Source organism: Bombus vancouverensis, chromosome 13, assembly GCF_051014615.1.
Source record: "Bombus vancouverensis nearcticus chromosome 13, iyBomVanc1_principal, whole genome shotgun sequence".
NCBI lineage: Eukaryota > Metazoa > Arthropoda > Insecta > Hymenoptera > Apidae > Bombus > Bombus vancouverensis.
In genome coordinates, this window is record NC_134923.1 from 13107709 (window position 1) to 13131145 (window position 23437).

General features: G+C 37.8%; 2 protein-coding genes and 1 long non-coding RNA gene across 11 annotated transcripts in view; 2 read left to right on the forward strand and 1 right to left on the reverse strand.

Moving 5' to 3' along the window:
- LOC117161756 (uncharacterized) lies at positions 1-10348 on the forward strand. 2 transcript variants are annotated; one of them, XM_033343523.2, is made up of 7 exons: positions 1-1159; positions 2041-2226; positions 3023-3353; positions 5571-5843; positions 7412-7747; positions 8798-8965; positions 9257-10348. In XM_033343523.2, the coding sequence occupies exons 2-7, from the start codon at positions 2163-2165 to the stop codon at positions 9420-9422; spliced, it is 1338 nt and encodes a 445-aa protein (XP_033199414.1). In that variant the 5' UTR covers positions 1-1159; positions 2041-2162; the 3' UTR covers positions 9423-10348. The 2 variants fall into 2 exon arrangements, with proteins under 2 accessions (XP_033199414.1, XP_076479957.1); XM_076623842.1 differs by lacking the exon at positions 9257-10348 and having other exon boundaries at positions 7412-7799; positions 8798-8953.
- Positions 10165-23437, reverse strand: part of CtBP (C-terminal binding protein) — a 25890-nt gene continuing 12617 nt past the window's right edge. For 3 of the 8 annotated variants that reach the window (XM_076623839.1, XM_033344583.2, XM_076623840.1), the window contains exons 2-8: positions 17567-18010; positions 17160-17447; positions 16884-17072; positions 16650-16739; positions 16295-16451; positions 15282-15459; positions 10165-14937 (exon numbers count right to left, since the gene is read on the reverse strand). In XM_076623839.1, the coding sequence (XP_076479954.1) occupies positions 14601-14937; positions 15282-15459; positions 16295-16451; positions 16650-16739; positions 16884-17072; positions 17160-17447; positions 17567-17764 (1437 nt within the window). In that variant the 5' untranslated portion in view covers positions 17765-18010 and the 3' untranslated portion in view covers positions 10165-14600. The other 5 variants (XM_033344592.2, XM_033344603.2, XM_033344625.2 and 2 more) reach the window with 5 other exon arrangements.
- On the forward strand, positions 18944-20456 carry LOC117162747 (uncharacterized). The gene is made up of 3 exons (XR_004465304.2): positions 18944-19630; positions 19712-20089; positions 20160-20456. It is a non-coding gene; the product is annotated as an uncharacterized LOC117162747 (long non-coding RNA).

Genomic DNA, 23437 nt, shown 5'->3' on the forward strand with positions numbered 1-23437 from the left:
TGGAAGAAAGCGAGGCGTGGTGGAGGAAAAAAGAGAGCGACGAAAAGGCCGGCCCATGATGGAGTGGGGTCAAAGTGGTAGTCGCAGTGAATAAGGGGTGAGAGTGGGTGATAGTAGGTGGTAGATCCCTAGTTAGCCAAGACACGTTGACGAGCCATCGTGGCAGCATGGCAGCAGCGCACGATACCATCCCTCGACGCTTCTCCCGACGCTTTTTCTTTTTCCTCGTCTTCCTCTTCTCCTCCTTCTCGCTACCTCGAGATTCACGCTGGCTGCAACTTTAATACACATCGTTGTAAACTCCGGTATACATCGACGACCGAGTTCGAACGCGATTTCACTCAACTTACGATATAGTTTGCAATTCGTTTCGTCAACGAACGGTGCGTGCAGTGCGCGGCTATGTGTTGTCTGTGTTTCAAGATCAGACTGAAAATTCGATCACGAGAGGATCGAGGTGAATAACGATTCGAGAGATCGCGTACGGTTCCGCCGAGACAGAAGAGACTCTCGACGCACGCGTTTCACAAGAGAACATTGTACAGCGATGGAAGGATGCGCGTTGTTTACCATCGAGCAACTGTGCGAGACAACAGCGTTTACGTTGATTTTGCGTTGATTTTGCGTTGATTTTGCGTTGATTTTGCGTTGATTTTGCGTTCCCTGTGCGAATCGTGCGAAAGCGATGACTCGGATCCAGACGATCGCGTCGAACGAACGGCGCAAATACCGTACACCTGTTAGGATTTTTGGAAATTGTTAACCGTGCAAGCGAGTTTCAGTTTCAAAGTCGGAGACAGTGTTTCGAACGAAGAGTTTGAAAGCCGAGTCTTTCCGCCGATCTTAAATACACGGTGTAACGAATACCAGATACTTGTCGTAGTTTGTAGTCGGTAATCGTTAGTCGTGCAAGGGGAAGCGGGTAAAAGGATAAGTTTCGAAGGGAAGAAAGCGGAAGGCCATTTTCTCGCGCCAAGAGAATCGACGAAACGCAAATTTCCCGCATCGATCGACGATCGATGATCGTTCGAATCGCTGGATATGGAGAACCGAATCACGTGGCAACATGCACATGGTTTTCAGGCTATGAATGAAAATATCTGGCAGATTTTCTGCAGAAGCCTTTAGAGGAAACCGGCAGGTCTTCCAAGCCATAAAGGTACTCTTCTATAAGCTCGGTCCATATGCACGTGCATTTTCCTTTCAGCCATTCATAAAAAGTCATTCATGAATTTTCGCTCATTTTTTCGCTCATCTCCTTTGCTCTCTCAAACAATCGCGTTATAAAGTTACGTTACCGAGTACTACGATCTCTCGAATAACTTTTCGAACGAATTCAAAGAAACTGGAAAAACGCTGGAAACGCGATCGATGCGATCGCTAAAAAATGAACGTTCGTACGTAACGATATATATGGTAAAACTATTTAGTCGTCTTTGTAGTTTGACCGGTAGTCGGTTTATCAAGCTTCTTATATCTTTCGTTTCCTAGCTTTATCTTATTTTCCCATCTTCGAAAAAAAAATACATTCGATCGTCGAATTCGCGATTTCTAAAGCATCGAGCCTCGAATACGCCTGTAACGCGTAAACGGGCAATTTTCGAAAACCGCCTTCAAATATTTCGTCTATCGTTCCATGCCGTTGCTCTCGATATACCGTGTCAACGATATCGTCGACGTCGTATCGTTTCGAAACTGACGATCGTTCGAAAGAAAAGCGACTCGCCGTTCTCCGACTTGTCTCGCGGTACGCGTTATCTTCAACAAACTGGATGAGAATTTCCTAAAATATAAAAGGAAAGAAAGAAAATACGGAAATAAGGAACGAACGTTCGAAAGCGAACGACAGAACGAACGATAGAGCGAATTATAGAGACGAGTATCGAAAAGAAAATATCGACGAATATTTTTTCGCGATATTTTATCGGCAATCGAGAAAGTGGCGGTGGCGGCGGCGACGGCGGCGGCAACGGTGGAAATATCGCGAAAAATATTGATAAAGAAATCGGTCATACTCATGGAGCAATGTGCGGTTGCTAGGGAGACCAGAGGGGCTGGACCACGTCTCTACAGAGAGGAGGCAATCCGTCCGTGTATTTTGTGGAGAGAGGCGGGGGAAGGGGGTGTCTCTAAGGGCGGCTACGACCAGAAATTTCGCAGAGATGGAGTTTCTGCAGAATCATCACACGGTGAACACCTCCGAACCGCCGTACACCCTTGGCACAGGTGAGCCACAGTGTCCCTGACTGCGAATATAATTTTCACTGCTATATATCGTATACGAGACGCGAGACTCGAGACTCGAAGGAACCGATGCAACCTTTCTTTTCTTATTCTTACGAAACACGACATATCTTAGCGGTTATCTACGATTTTACCAAGTGACTTTGCCTCCTTCCGCCAAGTGACGTCCTCCTTCTTCGCGTATTCTTTATTTTCGTTCATGCGACCAGCATTCCGCGTTTTCCTTCCATGTTCCACCTTGCGTCGGACTTTTACGTATTCTTTCTCGCACGTTGCAGGATAACGCGTTACAGAACGATACAGATGCTCGCAAACTCGTCGTTTATCTTTCTGCCAATCGTCCGTGAATCTTGACCGAAGATTTCAGCAGAAGAATCTTTACGATCAACGGTTACTCGATATCTCTCGCGTTCTCTCTCGCCATCTCTCCCGTAATCTCTCTTCAAACTGCAAAATAATCAAGTTAGACGATTTTCTATTAGCCATATTTTCCAACATCGATACACTTACCACACTTACGATACGAAAACGACAGAAACGATATCGCTAGATCGTTTCTCGATAAACTCCGTCTAGTAACGATACACAAAGTTGAAATTTCACGATCCGAAAGCATCGTAATTTTCCATTTCGATCTTAGCAGCAAGCGAGTTTGAAAAATTAGCTTGCCATTTCGCTTAAATCCGAATCACCGGACAATCTACGAGATTCGGACTTATTTTTTCAAATAACGTCGTCTTCCTAATTCGATTTGATCGAACGTCTCTTCTATCCGTAGGTTCGGTAGGAAGTATCGAGGCCACCATACCTTCCGGCCTGTGCACCGGGTCTCTCGGTGTCCTGTCCACCGAAGACACCTTAACGGATAATCAAAACGAAGAGACTCTGGGTGCACTGCAGGGCACGCTTCGTCTACAGGATCTGCAAAATTCTCCGCAAGACATTGGCGCTGATCAAACGCAACACATCCAAAATTCCGGACAGAGCCAAGTGGTCAGCGAGTTTGGGGCGAGCTTCTGGGTCGACGATATGGCTGGTTTTCCATTGCCACCGCTGGACTTGGACCCGTTACCTCCTGGTCTCTTCAGCCCATGCTCGGCAACCTACAAGTAAGTGGCAGGAAAGTCGTCGTCTCTTCCTTTGTTTCCTTTCGTGCATACTTTTCGCTCTATTATAAACATACCGCTACTTCTATTACAAATATGAATACGCTAAAATAGCGTATCAAATAGCGTAACAAGTTTGGTAAAAAATTTGCCGCCACCTTCTTTCCTTCCTTATATTCTTATATCTTTAATTCCTTATATCTGAAAAAAAAAAGAAACGAAACGATGATTCTTCGTTTTAACCTTTTTTTTTATTTTTTTTTTTTTTTTTCGTTAGTTCTTTGGTCTTTTAAACATCCGTCGAAGCGAGAGTAACGAGGAGAACGAGATTCAGCACAAGTAATGTTCTTACACGTTATGTGCATGCTGCGTGTTTTTCCCCCATAAATGTACAAAAATCTGCAGTTTAATCGCCACGATAGGCATTTTTCAAGTATTTCGAAACATATATTCAACCGCGAATCCAAACGGAAGGATACCTTCGACTATTTAGGCTTGATTTACAACGTGCGACGAGTTTCAAAATTGCCTGCGTGTAAGAAACGTAAAATACGATTTATTACGATTTTCCTCTTTGTATAGTTCTCTACTCTTCGTTACGATCGAATTGAATTCGCGACGATTCAAATCCTGCTGTTGTTTTGCCTCCGAGTATCAAGACCCGTTAGGTGGACAAGCAATGTAAGAACTCGAATTTTCCGGTTCTCCCCCGACCAGTATAAATAAACGGACGCGATCGCCACCGAGAGAGTATCGCGAACAGTATCGAAGACCATCAACGAGCATTTATTCCGCCACTTGTATTTGTAGCAACGACTCGCGAATTCGGCTGTAAATAATTTGTTTATTTATTCATTTATTCAAAATATATTGGACGGACCGCGACAGAAATATTTCGCTCGACCTATCAACCACCAATCCTCCACAATCTTTACGATTATTTCCTAAAATATCAGTTATTTCGCCCGTACGTGAACCGCCATGCGTCCTGGTCTGACTAATGTTACGCGTTTCCACTTGCAATCGATCGTTGCATACACGGGACTAAAGAGTCAACCGGTTTACCGAATCGGTAAAAATAAACAAACGGATAGAATATATCTGACGATATATTTCAATTCAACGCCGATACGTCCGAATATTTCGTTCGAAACAGATTTGATATTAACAAACAACGAAGCACGCAAACGTTTCGACTAAAAAAGAAAAGAAGAAAAAAAGGAAAAAAGAAAAAAAGAAAAAAATAATGAAATGTTTAAGAAAATTTCAAATCCTATGTATACGTTTTTATTTTAATAGAGTCTTTTCTTCGATAATATCTTAATTTAATTATCTTTCTCGAAGAACTTGCCATCTTATGTAGTAATAAATTGTTCCTAGTTTCCGTAAACTTTTCCTATATCTCATTTGATGCCATTAGAAGAAGTCGGTAAGTAAAATGATAAAAATCGGAATAAATAATGATCGTTCTGCGAATGTAGATATGTAACGTAAGTGATGCCAGGTAAGGTTCACCTACTTTTTATCGATGCGTGAAATTTAATATTGCCTTTTTCAAAAACGACAGCTTTCTCACTCTCCTCGTTCTTCGATATGTACAGCGTTTGACATCGAACAGGCAACAAATTTTATCTGAATTCGTTGTCTGGCAGACGCTCGTAAAAAATGATACCCTTGTTTCCCAACCGGGTTGCACAACGACCATAATAGTTGCAAAAATTTCGTGCACCTCCTCCACCTTTTCTATCCAACACGTTTTCTATTATATATTTCATATTAGACAAACATTTCGATTTCTCTAAAAGTGAATAATTGGAGCCACTTGTTAACCAGGATAATCGACTTTAGCGACCTTAGGTTTTCGATACGTTCGATTCGTTCTCCTCTGTTCGAAAAATATTATACAGTGGCTACAGAAACTATTAGTACGCTAGTACGTTTATCGGTGGATTTATATACTAGCTAGTTAGATGCAACTGTAACAATTAACGTATCATATAGTAATATGTACTTTTATATGAAATAGAATATAGAAAATAAGCGTACGAGCAAGTAATTTTTGTGGCCACTAGATTAGCGGGATTAACGATGCACGTAACGATGGACGTAACGATGGACGCGAGACAAGAAACAGAAAAAGGAATATGGAGTGGCATGTAGCGTAAAAATGACTGTAACGTTGTATTCGATATACCTTGTAATCTTTAAGCGTCCTTGCAGTTGGGGTTGCACCAGAGGAGAATGTGCGCCGAGAACGAGCAACGCGAACGGGGAAGGTGTGGCGGACGTGTTACTATCGTTAAAACATGCGGTGGTCCATCCTGGAAGTCCTACCGGCGGATACTACTCCACGGCAGGATCCAGTCATCATTATTCTCAAGATTATACTCAAAATCTTGGCCCACCTGTTCCACCCACGCATTACGCGTCTACACCAGCCATGTCTGTGAACGTTTCTATGAATATGACCATGAACATGAACATGCACTCTGGGTGAGTATCGTTTTATTTGTATTTATTTTAACGAGCGAGTAGAAAATGATCAAACTTTTATTTTCAACGCTAACGCTTATCCTCCATTTGTATCTTTAACGATCCGTGTCTTTACGACTGATAAAAACATTGCTCTTCGGTTTCAAAATAGATTTTCAATTTATACCTTTCCAAATCATCGAAACCAATCCAATCGCTTTCTCCTTACACGCTGCCGCTCCAACCATTAACACATCCGCCAACATTCACTACAAATTCAACGTATTAATATAAAACTGTTATTTCATTCGCATCATCTGTACGTCGTAATGTAAGATATAAAATACAATGACAATTAATTACGATAGAAGATTATTTATTTAATTAAAAATTAAAACTTCTAATATCGGAAGGACCTCGATTTCCACAATTTTTTATCATTCTCCTTTGTTTAATATTTCATATAAAATTTAAATGTCGTTTATAGGTTTATCTAAAATCCTTAAAACGTGTAATATCGGCCTCTATTAATTTTCAATATTTTTTTCCCTTAGGAAAATAAGTTTCAAAATTCGTTTCAACGAAAAGATTCAATCTGATATAAATAAATATATAAGAATTGTAGTATTTTAAATACTTGTTTCAATCGTGAAATTAGACTTTATAAAATATTGCTATTTTTTCATATGAAAGGGGTCGTAGAATTTAGAGAATAATCGTTATGAAATAATATTCGCCATCATTTTATTTTCTTGCAATCTTTTTCCATCGTTGCCTAGAAATAGAGCGGCGAGTACGAACATTTTCTGAATCGAACCATATTCGTAGCGGCACTGTTTCATAGAAATCGACACTTTATTGGAAGCCATAAGAATCGTAAGGTGAACCGATACTCTATTCTTCTAAATTACGTGAATTTGTTGCAATTGTTGCGATACAAAGAATCTGATTGTTTTATAAAGCTTTTTACTATTTGCTTAGAAAAACACAAACACAGAAACTCGCATAACACAACGATTTAAACAATTCAACAAGTTTTATTATATAGCAATTCTGTTGTCTTTCCTTTTACGATATAAAAATTTCCTAAAATACCATGCGTTTGCATTATCAATTATCGAAATACGTAGCTAAAAACTATATAGGCAAAAAGAGAAAGCACAATTTTTAAGACGATCAAACTATTAAAAATAACAAAATAAATATATACAAATAAATAGGAAAGGTACTTTCTTATTAAACATCTAGTTCGTATGATTATCGTGCAATTCGTATTATTACCTAAATACCTGGAAAATTCCTACAACGTAGAAAAGCTTTTATAATAAGAATTTGATACATGAGAGTCTCTTAAACACCTTATACTACAAGAAAATTCACTTGACCAAGGCAGCCTTTCGATCATTTCCGACAGCATTTTTTCCAAAATACAATTTCATCTCACCATTTCGATATACTTTTTGCGAAGTAGCTCGTAATATTTCTCTTCGAAGCCAGACAGCCCTTCGCCATTTTGCTCGACGGAGAGGGTGCGCATCTAAGAGGGTGTAAAAGCCGAGCTATTCTGAAATTCACGGTTGTGTGCGTAGGTACGAGCAAAGCTATTCGTCGGCATGGGGCGTGGAACCCCTGTTAAGTCCCGCCCAGCAGTATAATCCTGTGGAGCAGCAGGCAAGGGTGAATCAACCCCCGGCCAATAGTCTGATCGGCACCAGTACCCATCCTCATTCTCATCCCCCGGCGCACGGCCATTCCAGGCTGCAATTGTCCAGTGAGCATGCTCTGTGCATAGGCGCCACCGGGAACCCAGTCACACCCGACGACAATGGCAGACCTAACCTATGCCGAATTTGCGGCAAGTCGTATGCGCGACCCAGCACCCTCAAGACGCATCTTAGAACGCACTCTGGGGAGAAACCGTTTAGGTTAGTGGTGAATCCGCTTCGCTTATCGCTCGATAACATTCGATCGATAAAGGTTGGTCGTTTTATTCCGTTCACCGATTTACAGTAGTAATTAGAAATTTATTATAAGAGAACCTCTCGAAACGATACCGATTCACAGATATATATCAAACGAGATATTCCACACGTTGGCAATTTTACTTATCATTGTACAAAGATTTATTATTGTCACTATGCTGCGATTATACTGTTCTTTATAGATTTCATCGATCATGAATGCACAATCACAGATGGAACAATTTAAATCCAGTAAATATTACATTGAAAAGCATCTGAAAGTGTATAATATTGCGTTATTATCTTGTTACAGGGTTAATAGAGTCGATATGAAAGTTCAATTAAATTCCATAACTTCGTAGATACTTTCAAATATTGATAAAAGATTTATTCTAATCGATGTTATCAAAAATACTTTAGACCATAAATATTTACTTCTGTTGTTCGAACAGTAGTCGCGACAGTACCCCATCGTTCCCATCGTTCCCATCGTTACTTTAGGTTAGGTTCAAAACTTTCATCGTATCGAAAATCGAACCTTCGAAAACGACACATACTTAACGAGATTACCATCTTTTTTCTTCTTTCTTTTAAATTTAAATACAATTAGTTCACAAATTCTTTGGACAAAATACTTACAGTCGTTCTTCCTATAAATCGTTCGTCGCAATTCCAGTACTTCAATTTTCAATAGAACGATGGAATTACAAACTGACAAAAACTCGTTACTGCTACCAATAACCACCACTATATTGGCATAATAACATGGTTCTCCTACAACCAAAATTTACTGCTCCGTATGAAAAATAAAAATATTTTTTCCACTATAATAAATTTTCCACTTGAAAATGATGTCACAGTGACGAAATAATCGTTTCAATTACATATGTATATAATAGATCGATATATCAAAATTATCTTCCTATGAAACCATAGAATTCGGATTCTTTTATGCGATAATTTTACTAATATTATTTTATATTTACAAAATGTCTCAAGATTTACATTTTTTAGGTGTCACGCGTGCTCCAAGGCATTTAGTCAGGCCGCGAATTTAACTGCCCATGCAAGAACTCATTCGGGAGAAAAACCATTTCGATGTCCAGTGTGTGATCGGAGATTTTCGCAAAGCAGTTCCGTAACCACACATATGAGAACGCACTCGGGAGAACGTCCGTATAGGTGTGTTGCACCACGTTATATGGATTATTTGTTCACCCGTGGCACAACGCGTGCCGCTTAAAACCGGCACATAACATTACTTGGAAGTATTTGTATCTTATCGCATGCAGAAAAGTATAAAAATCTGGAATGACATTTCTTATATTATACAAAATTATTTCTTCTAAATTCATATAAATTACTTCCAAGTCGACGATTATCGACATAATTACGTTAAACAATGTTGTATTACGTTTTGCAATCCAATTGATCGATTTACCTTTTATAATCGCCAATTCTCTTTTATTCCAGATGTCGATTCTGCAAAAAGGCATTCTCGGATAGTTCTACATTAACCAAACATCTTCGTATTCACTCTGGCGAGAAACCATATCAGTGTAAGTTGTGCTTGCTGAGGTTTAGCCAAAGCGGTAATCTGAACAGGCATATGAGAGTCCATGGCGGTTCTCTAACGTGACACAGCTCAATATCGATTATCGATAACAATCGTGTTCTACCGCGATGTTGTCGAATACCTGTGATTCAACTTGGCTCGAGCTTACCGGCGAAAATGTAAAATAAAATAACTGCGACGAATGTTGATACTCTCAATAGAGTTCTGCTTCCTGACTGACTCAAATTTGCAAAGCGTTCGTGCGAACACTTGGTTATTTAAGGGCTTACATTTGAATATTTTTTTAAACGATACACAAGACAAGTAATAATCACAATATGTGTTATATTTGGCATTAGGAACTCATCAAGAATTCATTATATATATATACATATATGCATATATATATATGTGTGTGTGTGTGTGTGTGTGAGTATATATATATGTATATATATCATATATACATATATATACACATCATCATCATTACCATTATCATCATCATCAATCATCATCATCATCATCATCAATCATCATCATCATCATTATCATCATCCTCGCCAACATCATCATCATCATCATCATCATCATCGTCGTCATCATCATCATCATCATCATCATCATCATCACCTCCTGAATCGGAACATTAAATCGAAGGAAATAAAAAACGAAATGTATCGGCATCGTTATAATTTTAGAAAGTATGCACCCGCGAAATTTCTTGTTCGTTCACTTATACGTTCAGGAATTGTTTACAAATAGGTCAGGGATAGGTTAACAGGGTATCGCAGATTTAGACCTACAGCATCCACCACAGCACCGTTGATTATTGTACAAATATTGTATTTATTATAATTATTATTAATTATAATATTAATGTTGCTGTTTTCACCATCTTCAATTTTCATTATGTGGCTTTTTCTTTCTCAGTTTGCTTCTTTTTCGTCATTGTAAAACGAAGGTGTTTTGGCGCCATTTCCATCGGACAAAAAAAAAAAAGAAAAAAAGAACGACCTCTCTCTATATATAATATATATATATATATAATGTATTTATACATATATATATACATATTATATATATTAATATATAATATATATAGAATATTCGTATGAGAACGACTAATTAAAAACGGATGAATGAATATGTGAGTTCTTTTTTGTTTGTAATCCCACAGCATCAGGACCCACATACTTTCTCGTAGACAGAAGGGGGGAAAAGGAGGCTTCATATTCGCCGGCTAGTTGGTAATTAAGTGCGTAGATATTGGTTCATGAATCCTCGCATTAATTTACCTCTCTTCACAATTAAAACTATATAAAAACAGCTCTCTCCATCATTTAGAGTAGTATCTCCTATTCATTCGTCAAAATTCTCTCGCTCACGCTCTCGTTCTTTCTTCATATATATATAATGATGTATTTATAAGTAATAATATTCTTGAAAAAGAAAAGAAAGAAAACGTATGTATAATGTTCCTACGTTATGTACCGGTACGACTTGTTGCAGGGACGAGCTGACCCCCGATTCTCTATATCGAAGTCCTCTAAACAAACCTGCAGCTTTTTGGACCATCTCGTCACGCGACAAACGTACCACGTGTAGCGTGTACGTAGCGTATCTCTATTTAGAACTGTATAATGTCATCTCTGTCACACTGTATGTGTCTCTGTGATGCTTTATGTTTTCATTTCTTCTTTCTTTCTCTCTCTCTCTCTCTCGCTTGCTTGCTCGCTCGCTCGCTCTCTCTCTCACTCCTACATCGTCTCATATTTATCGATCAAGTGTTGTTCGGTAATTTGATCTTTACAACAGTTGGAATGGTTCGTCATTCGCTTGTGAAAGCTTCGAAGCAAAAGCTCGTGTAAGGTGCATATTCAACCCAAAAGCATCGATGAATAATACCAAACAACTCAGTCTATTTTTGTCTTCCGAACGACTAAATAATATTAAGAAAAAAAAAAAAAAAAAGAAGAAAAGAAAAAATCCTTTCATCCGACGTAATATACATATGTATCGATCACTGAGAAACTGAAGAACTAATCGTCTATACCTATATATGATATATATATATATAAAAGTGATATATATATATATATATATATATATATATATATATATATATATATATCACTTTTCTTCTCACAATATTTGCACTCCTCTTGAAATACGGACACGCAGTGTGTTGGAGAGTTGAACGCTCTTTACAACCGTACGACAGTTCCGAAATGGCGTCTAAAATTAATAACCAACGCCATTACGACGATCCGCAATTATACATGACGACGATTAACCATCGCGATAAATTTTACTTTCTCTCCGATAAACGAAATGATACAAAAAAAACAACCGAATAGATATGTGTGTCTCTAAAATAGATTTTTCATATTCTTCATTTTTTTTCTCTTTTTTCTTTTTTATTTAATTATTATCATCGTTTTTAATAATCTTTTTCTCAAAAAATTGTCCATTTTGTCCTTTCTTTCATCTTTTTTTTCGCTTTTTTTTTCTTTTAATGATTCATCTTTCGATAATATATTCAAGTTTTCGTAACATCGCATTTTTACTTTACTTAATACAATAATTAATCATATTATAATTATCAATTAATAAAACTTGTCTCTGTTCGTACTACCTTTCGCTCGTGTGTTCTTTCGTTCTCTCTTTCTTCCGTACACAATCTCACTCACTTAAAGAACGCTAATCGATAGGTGTTTATCTTCTCTGAAACAATAAGTGGTTTTTTGTTCCTTTCAGAAAACACAAAAATACTCTGTATCAAAATGCCACTTATCGATGTTACCTATTATTATTATTATCGTTATTTACGAATTTAAACACTTCGGATGAAGATGCTGCATTCAATTACGGAACGTTAAGGCATTCATGAGTGTAACTCGAAAAAAGTACAAAAATAGATGCCACAAAAATTAAAGACGACACGTTTTTCTCAGTTTATTGAAGCAATTCGTTTTACTATACACCCGCGCTGATCCTATCGTCACCAATAAGTTTTTTTTAGCAGTAAATAGCATTCGTGAAAAGGAGGAAACTAATTTTATATCTACAAAAGTCATATATCATGTCCCATTCAAAAATATATCTTCCATTCGCTATCATTCTTAATGTACAATACAAAAATCATATTTAACCCTAAAGTTCATATTTCTGCAACTTAAACAATCTTGCACTTATATGTGCACTTCAAAATTTTCGCATGTAAAATAAAAAGAAAACTTACAAAATTGGGAGAATTAGAACAATCGGAATTTATAAAATTTCAATTATCAAGAACAGTTTCTCCCCTTCTCACGAATACCATTCTCCTTTTACTGAGTTTCTCAATACATTTTTAATTTGTTTTACCGATCGGTGCGTGAAGACAAACAAACCTTACTTTGATCATACATATATATCGTAAGGCAATTGAAATACGTCTGTTTGTATCGGTAATCGACATTTAAAAATATGAATAAATCAGGCATTCGATTTTACCAAGTTCTATTTAGTACTATCAACAACATAGTGATGTACCACACGCTTGAGAATGCCCCAACGGTTACATATTTCTTTACAATTTCCTTCGTTACTTTTAGCCACTTTTACCACAGGTAAGATATACTACTGACTTCGTATTCTTTTTTTTTTTTCTTTTCCTTTTATCACGCAGCATTTTCATGATCTTTAAGTGAAACATAAAAATGTATCTGTGAGCAACTACATTTTCCATTTTAATATAATATACTAACACTGAGAGTCACAACGTCCACGAAAGAAATAAAGTTTGTAAAAATTATTCAAGTTGCCAAATTATATATTTATATATATGCTCTCGGGAGTATGGTTCTCATTTAGAAACAAAAACTAAAGAGCATGCGCGAACCCAAATACAGTGTGGCAAAATAATGCATGACTTCGCTAAAAACATGTTTCATGTTTGAAATGAAAGAATATGAAGGATTAAAACATATAGATATATATATATATATATATATAACATATATATATATATGTATATATGTATATATATATATGTATATATGCGGTGTGTGTGTGTGTGTGTTTGTGTGTGTGTGTGTTTTTGTGTGTATATATATATATGTATGTATGTATATATATATATATATATGTATATATATATTTATATCGAACAGGGAGGTTTTTCTTTTATTTATAGTATTAGATGTTTTCATGGAATACTAAACTATTATGTAGCGCAAAAATTACAAATGGAACTAATGCAAATACGAAATAAGAAATTCTGAAATTGTTTATTCCCTACGTCTCGTTAAACCTATTTAACTGGAAGCGAAATATCATTGATAAAACTTATACAGGATATTTAGGCTAAACTCGTTAATATTTGCTAATTGCTTTTCAACTGTGTGCCAGATGTAATGTTCACCCATGTTTGATTTGTACTCTATGACTAGCCAATGTACTTCTCGATGCTGCAGGTATCATTATAAAAGGAAGAACTGATCATGGGCCTGAGGAACTAATTACCAATCTTGATCGACCAAAGTTTGATTAAACTTTGATAAAAACAGAATACAAAACACAAAAACAAAAAATCAATGAAACTTCATTTTCCTTGTATTTGCTTTTTCTTTATGTCATCATTTGTGTTGTCTAAAGTCACGTACGGTTAAGTATGAAGTGAATTATACAAAATTACGACACAGAGAATTCTTACCCACCGTTTGTTATTTCCTCCTTTAGCCACGACATCTTATAAACTGTCATCATTACTGCCCAACTGTATTTGGTTTGGTCACAATGTTACATCAAATGCACTATTCCAGGAGTCCACCAAACGCAGACTCAAGCTCATCATACATGCGCGCGCCATTCACACATGCCATGCATACTCTACATCGATACGTACGTAAAACACGTGTACACTCCGGAGAACGCACGTTTTAAACGCACGCACAGTAGCAATTCAAAGCAAGGCAAACCTCGATCTTTCTCTCCTACTCATTCACTCTCTCCATTGCGTTTTCTTCTTCTTCATTTTGTTCTTTCTTTCTCTCGCTCTTTCTCTCGCTCTTTCTTCCCGCCTACCCCCCGTTCTCTCATTTCACTCTTTCTCAAGGATGGATTCCCTCGAGTTCGTCGGAAGCAGCGGACAGATTTCTGGGGCACATCGTGCACGACACACGTTAGTCAATCGGCCATTTGTCGTCGGAGGTCGTGTGTGAATGGCTAAGGGAAATTAGATCGGAGGGTGGTGCTGGAGTGGACGTCGGGGGTTCAAGGTCAACGAGGGCTCGGTGCAGGTGGGCTTGGCCGGGGGTCAGGCTCGCTCACTATGCTGTGTGGTATACCGGTTAATCCAGCAGTAGGAGGAGCTGAGGTAGGGCCTCCAGCTCCACCGCCGCCTACCGTTGGACCCGTGGGGCCTGTAGGACCCCCGGCGCCTGCACCGCCTGCAGAGGAGTTCGGTCCGCCGCCACCACCCCCACCACCACCGCCACCGACGACGGAATGCCCACCAGGAGGTGGGGGTGCAGAATCGTGAGGAGTCGTTGAATGCGCCTGTTGAACGGGCAGCCCCCCGGAATAGTATCCGCCGTTGATCCCCTCAGGGTAGCTGCTGGAGAAAGCGAAAAGAAATTGGCCACTTCGATAAATGCCTTTTACAAAGTGCCCAATCGATCTTAGGAAATCCAAAGGTTCGAACGCTTCTAACCACGTTACTTTACACACTCGATTCTCTTTCCATGTAATACGAGTTAACATCTGCTTGAAAATCTGTTTCTGTAAAAATTACGATATCTTTTTCCCCGGTGTAAGAGAAACAAATGCAACGATACTAAAAAAAAGTAATACCCTACGCTGATTTCTTTTTTTATTGATGTCTTTTTCTTTTTCTTTTTTTTTTTTTTCTTTTTTAAGTTAAGCTGAACTTTCTTTATTTAACATACGAACGAAGCTTACCCGGTCGAGGAAAGGAAGTATTCCTTGTTCACACAGTTTCGCAAGCAGTCGGGTATGCGACCAACGATAGCTCTTCGTATTTCACTGGCTGCCATCTCACGCAGTTCGGTGCAGCTTGCATCGCTGTAGAACGCTGCATGTGGTGTACACAATAGATTGGGTGCGTCTTTCAAAGGACCTATAGAACACATACAGAAATACGCTACTTTACTAACCCTTCAATATTCATGAATCAATTTTCACGCGCGCGCTTCACATTAAGCAAATCCAATAATAGCGAAATCAAATTTGTATATATAAGCAATGTACAGTAATATACATGATTGATTAATGAACTCATTAATATTGAATACACTATAGTACTATGTTAATAAATCATTAAGATATCGTCATGTAATTAACATTTCAGAGCATTGGATTATAAGAATGTTTCAAAAAATCATTTTTGCAGACGATATCTTAAAACGTACAATAATATATTCAATATTATACTAATATAATAATTATCCGATTTGTTCGGTATTGTGCTTTATATCAATACTTGTCTGCTATCAATTTTCTCTCTGTAATTATATTCTTGCACACATATGTTTTGTTGTTGGTTATGTTGGATGTTGCATCAACTGCTCACAGTTATCAGCGATTATATTTAATTTTTAAAACTCCTTTCGTTTCTTCTGTATATCAAGAGTGCAATGAAACAAAAATACCTGATTCTACACCTGATTTTTCTACACCTTGCAATGATTTATATTTATGATATGAGTAAAAATATATTCTTTCTATACTATCTATACATAAGAAAATTTGAAATTTCACATTTTACATATCTTAAATATTTCTCTTTTTCTTTCTCTTTCTTTTCTCTTTCTTTCTCTTTTTTCTTCTTCCGAGCGTTACCTTAGTTGCATGAGCTTACATTATCCAACAGCGAAGAAGGAGGATCAAGATGATGAAGGAAAACGTTAGTTACGTGAGAGAGGGGTTAGGTGGTATGGATAGATAAAACTCACACTGCGATGACTGACCCTGAAAAACATTGTATGGCTCATTTTCGTGTACATCAAGTGCCGCCGCACGAATTCTGCCTTGTTTCAACGCTGCGGCCAAAGCGTCATCATCAACCAGACCACCCCTTGCTGTATTGACTAAGAAAGCGCCAGGTCTCATCTACGATACAAGAAGTTAATGTGAATAAAATACAAAAAAAAATACAGAATTTATCGCAGATAATTAATAATCTTTAACAAGGTTGTTTATCTGTATCATTATATATTGCATTGTTATTGCAAGATACATTTACAAAAAGGAAAGAAATTTTCCTATAAAAAAACAAAAAAAAAAAACTTCAAATTTGGCCTGTAATACCTGTTTGATGGTGAATTCATTAATAAGATGATGATTGTGCTCGTTCAAGGTACAATGCAAGGATACACAGTCTGACTGGAATAGCAAATCCTGTAATAAATCATATAATTATAAGTTTTATAGAATATAACTGAGATTGCTACGCTATTACCTTAAAAAAAAGAAGAAAAAAAAACAAACGAATAAAGAAAAAAAAGAAAAGAAAGAAAAACAACAACAACATTGATATCAAACCTGTAACGTGTAGACCCTGTTAAGACCAAGAGATTTTTCAATTCCGTCTGGTAGGTAGGGATCATAAAAAATGACAGTGAAACCGAAGGCTTTGGCACGCAGGGCAACTGCAGAACCAATCCTGCCTAACCCAACTATACCAAGTGTGTCACCCCGTATCCTTGCACATCCTGTTGCAGCTTCCCTGACCTAGGAGACATCAAATATCAAATCGGACTTTTAATACTTTTGCTATGTAGCACAATAAATATACTATGCACATTTCAAAATTCTTACCTGTTCTGGACCTGTGAATTTCTTTCCTTCGCGTACCATGTTTGCCAACCAATATGTACGTCGATATAAATTTAGAATAAGACAAAGAGTAGTGTCAGCTACTTCTTCAACACCATATCCAGGCACATTGCACACAGCGATACCAAGTTCCCCTGCTGCCTTGACATCTATATTATCCACCCCAGATCCAATTCTAACAATGATTCGTAATGTCTTGAATTTTTCGAGATCCTCCTTTGTCAGAATTATAGTGTGCCACATTAGTGCACCTACTGCCTCATTTAATACCTACAGGAAGATTATAGTAACAGTCTCGATGAATTATTATAAATAATAAAATAAAAGATGTTTCTTAATCAAAAGAAATTTTAATAACACAGAATACACATTATAGATAGATAACTTACCTTTTCATGAATTTCTGATGTCGACTGTGCATCACAGAAGGCTACTGTTGCAACATCTTTGAGAATCGGCATTTCAATAGAACAGTCTCGACCATCTAACAAAGCCACTAATGGTCGTGTCTGAATGGGTCCATTTGCAATGGGACCCCTCAGGCTATCCATTCGAGGGCGTTTGGGCATCATCTTCCGTTTGTCCATCGGTCAAACAGCCCCCCCAATTTTTATATTTTTCACTTGTACTTTCAGTATCACTAAGAATGTCTGCTTTCTTCCAAGGAAGTCCTACAGTCCACTGACAAGGAAGCCTCTGAGTATATCTTAAAATACAGTTTTGCACTTTTATGCTTTGTCACACAAATTGCTTCTCTAACACTGATTTCTGGTCGGTTTTTGGACAAGGACCGCCGAACCCCCAACGCATCACGACTTGTTGAACACCGTCTCCTGAAAATTTCAAATAAAATATCATTTAAGATATAAATCATTTGAAACCTGCCATACTTATATACATAACATAATAATATGTCTATTAATGTATGATGTTGCAATACAGTAATTAAAATATCGCTTATGCAAAGTCCACTAAGTAATAATAATGAATTAAAATTATTTATCATTTCGTAGTAATCAACTATACGTACATATTTTGCAGTTAACGTAAACAAAACTAAATTGTATTAGAATTTATTTTATAATATTCGATGTATAAATTATACATATTAAAAAGATAAAATTTGCGGTAAAATTTCTAAAAAAAAAAAAAAAAAGAAATGTTGCCAATTACATTTATACCTTCAATAATTAAAATATTAAGAAAGAAAGCGCAATACGTATGAAGTACGAACTTCGGTCAATAAACATACATTTCAACGCCTTCATGAATTTCTTCGTAGAAAAGAAATCCATGTGATACGTATGGTTGCGAATATTTCACTCACGGATGTAATATCATGCAATGAATAGTTCGGCAAGATATTGGTACTCAGTTAAGTGAGAAAATTTAGCATTACTTTATTTTACAGAAAGCGAAACACTTAACAGCGTGTACGAAACCGAATGTTTTAGGTTACCTTGAAACGCGCCGGCTTAACCTGCGCAGTACGCGTGTCCAGAACAGTGATAGAAGCGCTTGGAAAATATAAGAAGTTTCAAGAATATAACGTCGGTGTTATGTCAAACAAAAATGCGTATGAACTTTCTACACTTCGGTGTGAGACAGCGGTAAAAATTATTGCACAGGACACACCATGTATCGAGAACGAAATTACTAGCTGGGGCAAATGTTTTTGGAACTGATAATAGAATGCCTGGCTTTGGTTAGTGGGTCGACGTTTTCAGCCCATTTTCGGCAGCAATTGTAAACCAATCATGATGCATTTGCACGCTTAATGTCCGATTAACTGCTTAGTAACTCATAAATTCCAGTTCTCAGAATCTTGGTATCTACTAATATGATCAATACGCAAGCAACTATACGAAAACAGAAAATATGTTCGATAAGAGTCGATTTAGTACCCGGTGCTTTTATATGGCGGAACGGAAAAATGCTGAACCAGCGAAGTTCCATAAGAAAGTAGAGAAACTGACACGTGGCGCCCTCGTCAGACGCCGTCACCACACGACAATTAACCAAGATCATCAAAAATGAATCAAACTTTCTTCAAAGTACTTCAATATGGTATTCTTGACAATTGGTATAACCTAGACTAGTACTACTTCCGTGTAGTACTATAGAATATTCTCTGATGAACTACAATTCAAACAACCTTCTCTTCTCTGTTCGGAAATAGAAAATTCTACATTACTTTAACTGCTTTATACTAAAGAAATTGCGAACAATCATACACTTATCGTTATACCCTACAATTAATTTTCAGAGCGCGTTAATAAATAGAAATCCATAATGCTAATTTTCTAGCCTGTTATGTCAACTATTTTTCTCATTCAGCTTTTTCATTGACACTCAACGACACAGATTGAGATCTCGTTTGTTACAAGTGCTCGCAGAGATTTGTTCAGTGAGTTTATAGTAGTTGGCCCGCCGTAGCAGAAACATTCTATGTGGTAAGGTTAATATAAGATAAATGATACACATTAGGAATGTTTAATCTGTGGGTCAATACACACAAGCAATCGGAAACACAGTCCGCAGAGAAGGCTACAAAATGAGATCGCTGCTGGCCTCAGCGAAAGCGAGGATGCGATACTAACGTAGAGTGCAAACCCAAGCACTTTGACTTGGGCACATGTTGTGCCAACTCAGCGAAAATGCAAGCTCATATCATCAAAAGGAGGAGAGGCAAGGAAGCGAGATTAAGCCCTTGTTCGACAGCTGGCAACGTATATCATACGTAATACACGTACAGTTCGTAACATGGAGGAGCAATGTATCGAGGAAGTGCGATCCGAAAGAACATTTTTATTTATTATACAGTTCCGCGCATGAATAAATGATTACGATGATGAAATATACCCAATGTTACTATGTTAGTTATAATCTTTACTTCCTCCTCGCATTTACGAGTAAGTAAATAAACAAATATTACAAGACCTAACATTAAAATCTATCTTTTTTTTTTTTACTGTTTTCTAGATGATTTTTATGATATAAATTTGTATTATAAAATGAAGTTTTGTTAAAATTTTATCAATTAACAAAGTACTTAGAGGAGCCACGCATCACCTTGTATGTAATGTTCACAACTTATAAGGTTCGCTTGTCAATGTTCCTTACAGCAATGAAAGCTTCTCAAAAGTTATCGAAAGATATTCCAGAACGAGTTAAAAATTCATCGAGCTTTTAGAACGAACGTTTCGACTAAGCGGTCGAATTCAACCCTTTAGCTTAATCTCAGTGTGCAACAGAGTTTTTCGAGTTACAGATACAACGATGAAGGGTGGCGGAGAGGAAGGGGGTGGTGAGGGAGGTGAGGGAGATGAGGGAGGAGAGGGGAAAAGCAGAGCAAGGGTGGGGCAACGAAGCTGCCGGTGGGATGGGGAGCTATGAGGGCGAAGTTATCCAATTATTGTCTAACCTGGGAGCAACTTTACTTGGCGGAGAACCGTTGGTGGGAGGGAAGCTCGTCCTGCCAACTCTCTCCCTTCCTACAATCGAGCCACGATAAAGTAAAGTTTGTTTCAAAACTTACCGCGCGGAGAGGTGACTAGGTTTTTGTTAGTGACACGTGAAATTCAAACGACTTCAATGCGATAATAATCGCGGCAAATTTTTTTATATCGACCGGCAAGGAGAGGAGGTGTATTCAGATTCAAGAAGGATCCCATAAATTAAGTCAAAGGTTCATTAATAATACGATCGCTACGAAACTTTTTCAGCGTGAACGTTCAAGAATACGGCCACGTCTTATGAATATGTAATTAGACAAAAGGAGATATAGCTATTAATTAATTAAGAATTGCATTATCCTTAAGTTTAAATTTAACTAATCGCAAGTCAAGCTAAGTTACATTATATGTTTACTTTGAGCACAGATTTCTGTTATTATATAATAAGAGTGTTAATATATTTGTAAAAGATACGTACATGCATCTTTTATTCTTGTTTCTTGAAGTCGTACAATATAACGATATTGTAAAGGACGGATGTGTTAAATATTCCGTGATAAATATTTCTATTAATATGCATAAGGAGTTAATTAGAATCAAACCATTTCGGTATAACAAAATCTTTATTATTTGAAATTCGGTGTTAGGAATGCTCATTGATAGCGAGCTAAAAATAAACAAGTCTATTAGGAAAGTGCACTAGCGATAACATTCGTTGTAATGACGCATATGGCATCGTGGAAACCTTCTTAAAGCGATGTATTGTTAGCACCAATAGATACGTATTTTAGGTCAGTTTTAAACACAAATCACGTCATTATTTTAATTACTGTTCTAAATGAAGGAATATATATATATATATTTTAACTTCTCTCAGGTCTCTTGGATATATCCGGTATATTATGCACACGTAAATTTATCAGTTACAAATCAATATCAATTTTAAAAAAATTCCTCTACATGCTCAGAAATTTCATTTAATTAACCAAAAACCAAAGTCAATCTTCACGTTGCAAAGAATAAATTTTCCCCGTAACAATACATGTTTATCGATAAATGCAAACGAAACAAGGAATTCGTTCAAATTACGAAATAAGAATAAAGAACACGAAAGAAGATACTCGTCCAATTACGATGATAAAAATCGACGCGCCATCTGCGAGCCATCGGGAAACAGGACAACGCGGCCTCCTCTTTGTAGAAACAAAAATCGGTTGTACTCTGCGCAACGAACAACAGACGCTTAAATAAATACCCGTGCCTGAAAAGAGAGCGAGAGTTTGTTCTAAGTTGTAAATGTAAAAAACGAACGAAAACGAAAAAGAGCAAAGCAAACGGGGTGGTGTGCGTGCGTGCGTGCGTGTGTGTGTGTGTGTGTGTGTGTGAAAGAGAGAACAGTAAAAAATCTGTCGAGTACTAGAATGGAGAAAGGAGCAGAAGAAACTTGTCCAATTATGATGACGAGTATCGGTGTCGGCGTTCGGGCATTCTCATCCTTGGGCACAACGAAATGGTCGGCAAAGGGGTAAAGAGAGGGGCTGTTGCTCTGGTACCTTCCGCCTCCACGTTCGTCTCTCCAGCGGGCAACGAGCGAACGGCCATGAGTGTAGAAAGGCAGGAAGGGAAGGAGGAAAGGGAGAAGGAGAAGAGGAGAGGCGACTACTTAAAGTTGGCGGAAAGTTTGGTTCGGCAGCAAAGTTAACTCAGTTAAGTTCTCCGCTCCTAAAGCGAAACTTCGGTTCTCCAACGCCTGCCCTGCCAGCCTGGTTGCCTGCCTGCCTCTGCCTGGCTTGCTCTCCATCCTCTCTCCTCTCTCCTTTTCCTGCCGTGTGCCTTCTCCCTTTCTCTGTCTCTCCCTTCGTCTCGCGCCCGTGCTTCCTACTGTCTTGGCCATTCTTCCTTCCTTCTATATCCATTCCTACGGTGCTGCTCCACGAATAAGCAATGTGTTTTGGAATTATCATTTTTCCGCAAACTTTCGTCACGATGTTTCGCCGTGACGATCGATTGGCATCGACCCGCGCGCGACCGGTGTCACTCTCGTTTGCCTTCTGTGCTACTCTCTCTCTCTCTCCGTGCACCGGTCGCGTCAATCTGCGGCCTAACCATTTAGGCCCAGACCCAGGCCATCCATTTTGCAGCTGGAACGAGACGTTTTCACGTATGTACACGCGGATGCGGATACGAGGGGCAAGACTTCTTTTTTCAGAGCTTATATTCCCTCGAGCTGTGAGTGTTTGAAGAAAATTTAGCAGTTTCATGTGCCCGTTCTTAAGAGTGTCGCTCTTAAGATGATTTGCATAAATTGTTCAGCTTTCGCATGGATATAAAGTTTGAGCTGTTAAATTTAAATGACGTAATTAAGACATCCTTTTCGTACGACTATTATCAATACGATCAATACATGAGATTCATATGTATGGTGTATATATAAAATTAGGATTATTATACGAATCGTTAAAAGATTAAACATTTTGAAAAGATACACTTTATTAGATATAAGTCTTTGTGATTATTTCTTGTAATATTTCTGCATAAGAGTTCAAGGTCAGTAATTTATAAATTGAATTCCTTTGCTACCGGTTGAAGATTTCAAAACACAGTATAAAATTTCACGTGAAAATGGTCAAAAGTAAAAGTGACTTGGAAACAGCTAGGTAAAGCCTGTAAACTTCGACGAAACGTTTCAGGAAGAAAGATGTTTCTCCCACTTCCCTGAGAACTCTGCCCCCCTCCCGCGGCCAGAGTGGCAGGCAACGATCGAAATTCCAAGACGAAGTTTACGAGATTCCAAGGAAAGCGCGA

Coding starts and splice junctions, on each gene's coding strand:
- LOC117161756 (XM_033343523.2), top strand. CDS start 2,163: ATGGAGTTTCTGCAGAATCATCACACGGTGAACACCTCCGAACCGCCG. Junction 3,354..5,570: donor CCATGCTCGGCAACCTACAA/GTAAGTGGCAGG, acceptor GCGTCCTTGCAG/TTGGGGTTGCACCAGAGGAG. Junction 7,748..8,797: donor TCTGGGGAGAAACCGTTTAG/GTTAGTGGTGAA, acceptor TACATTTTTTAG/GTGTCACGCGTGCTCCAAGG.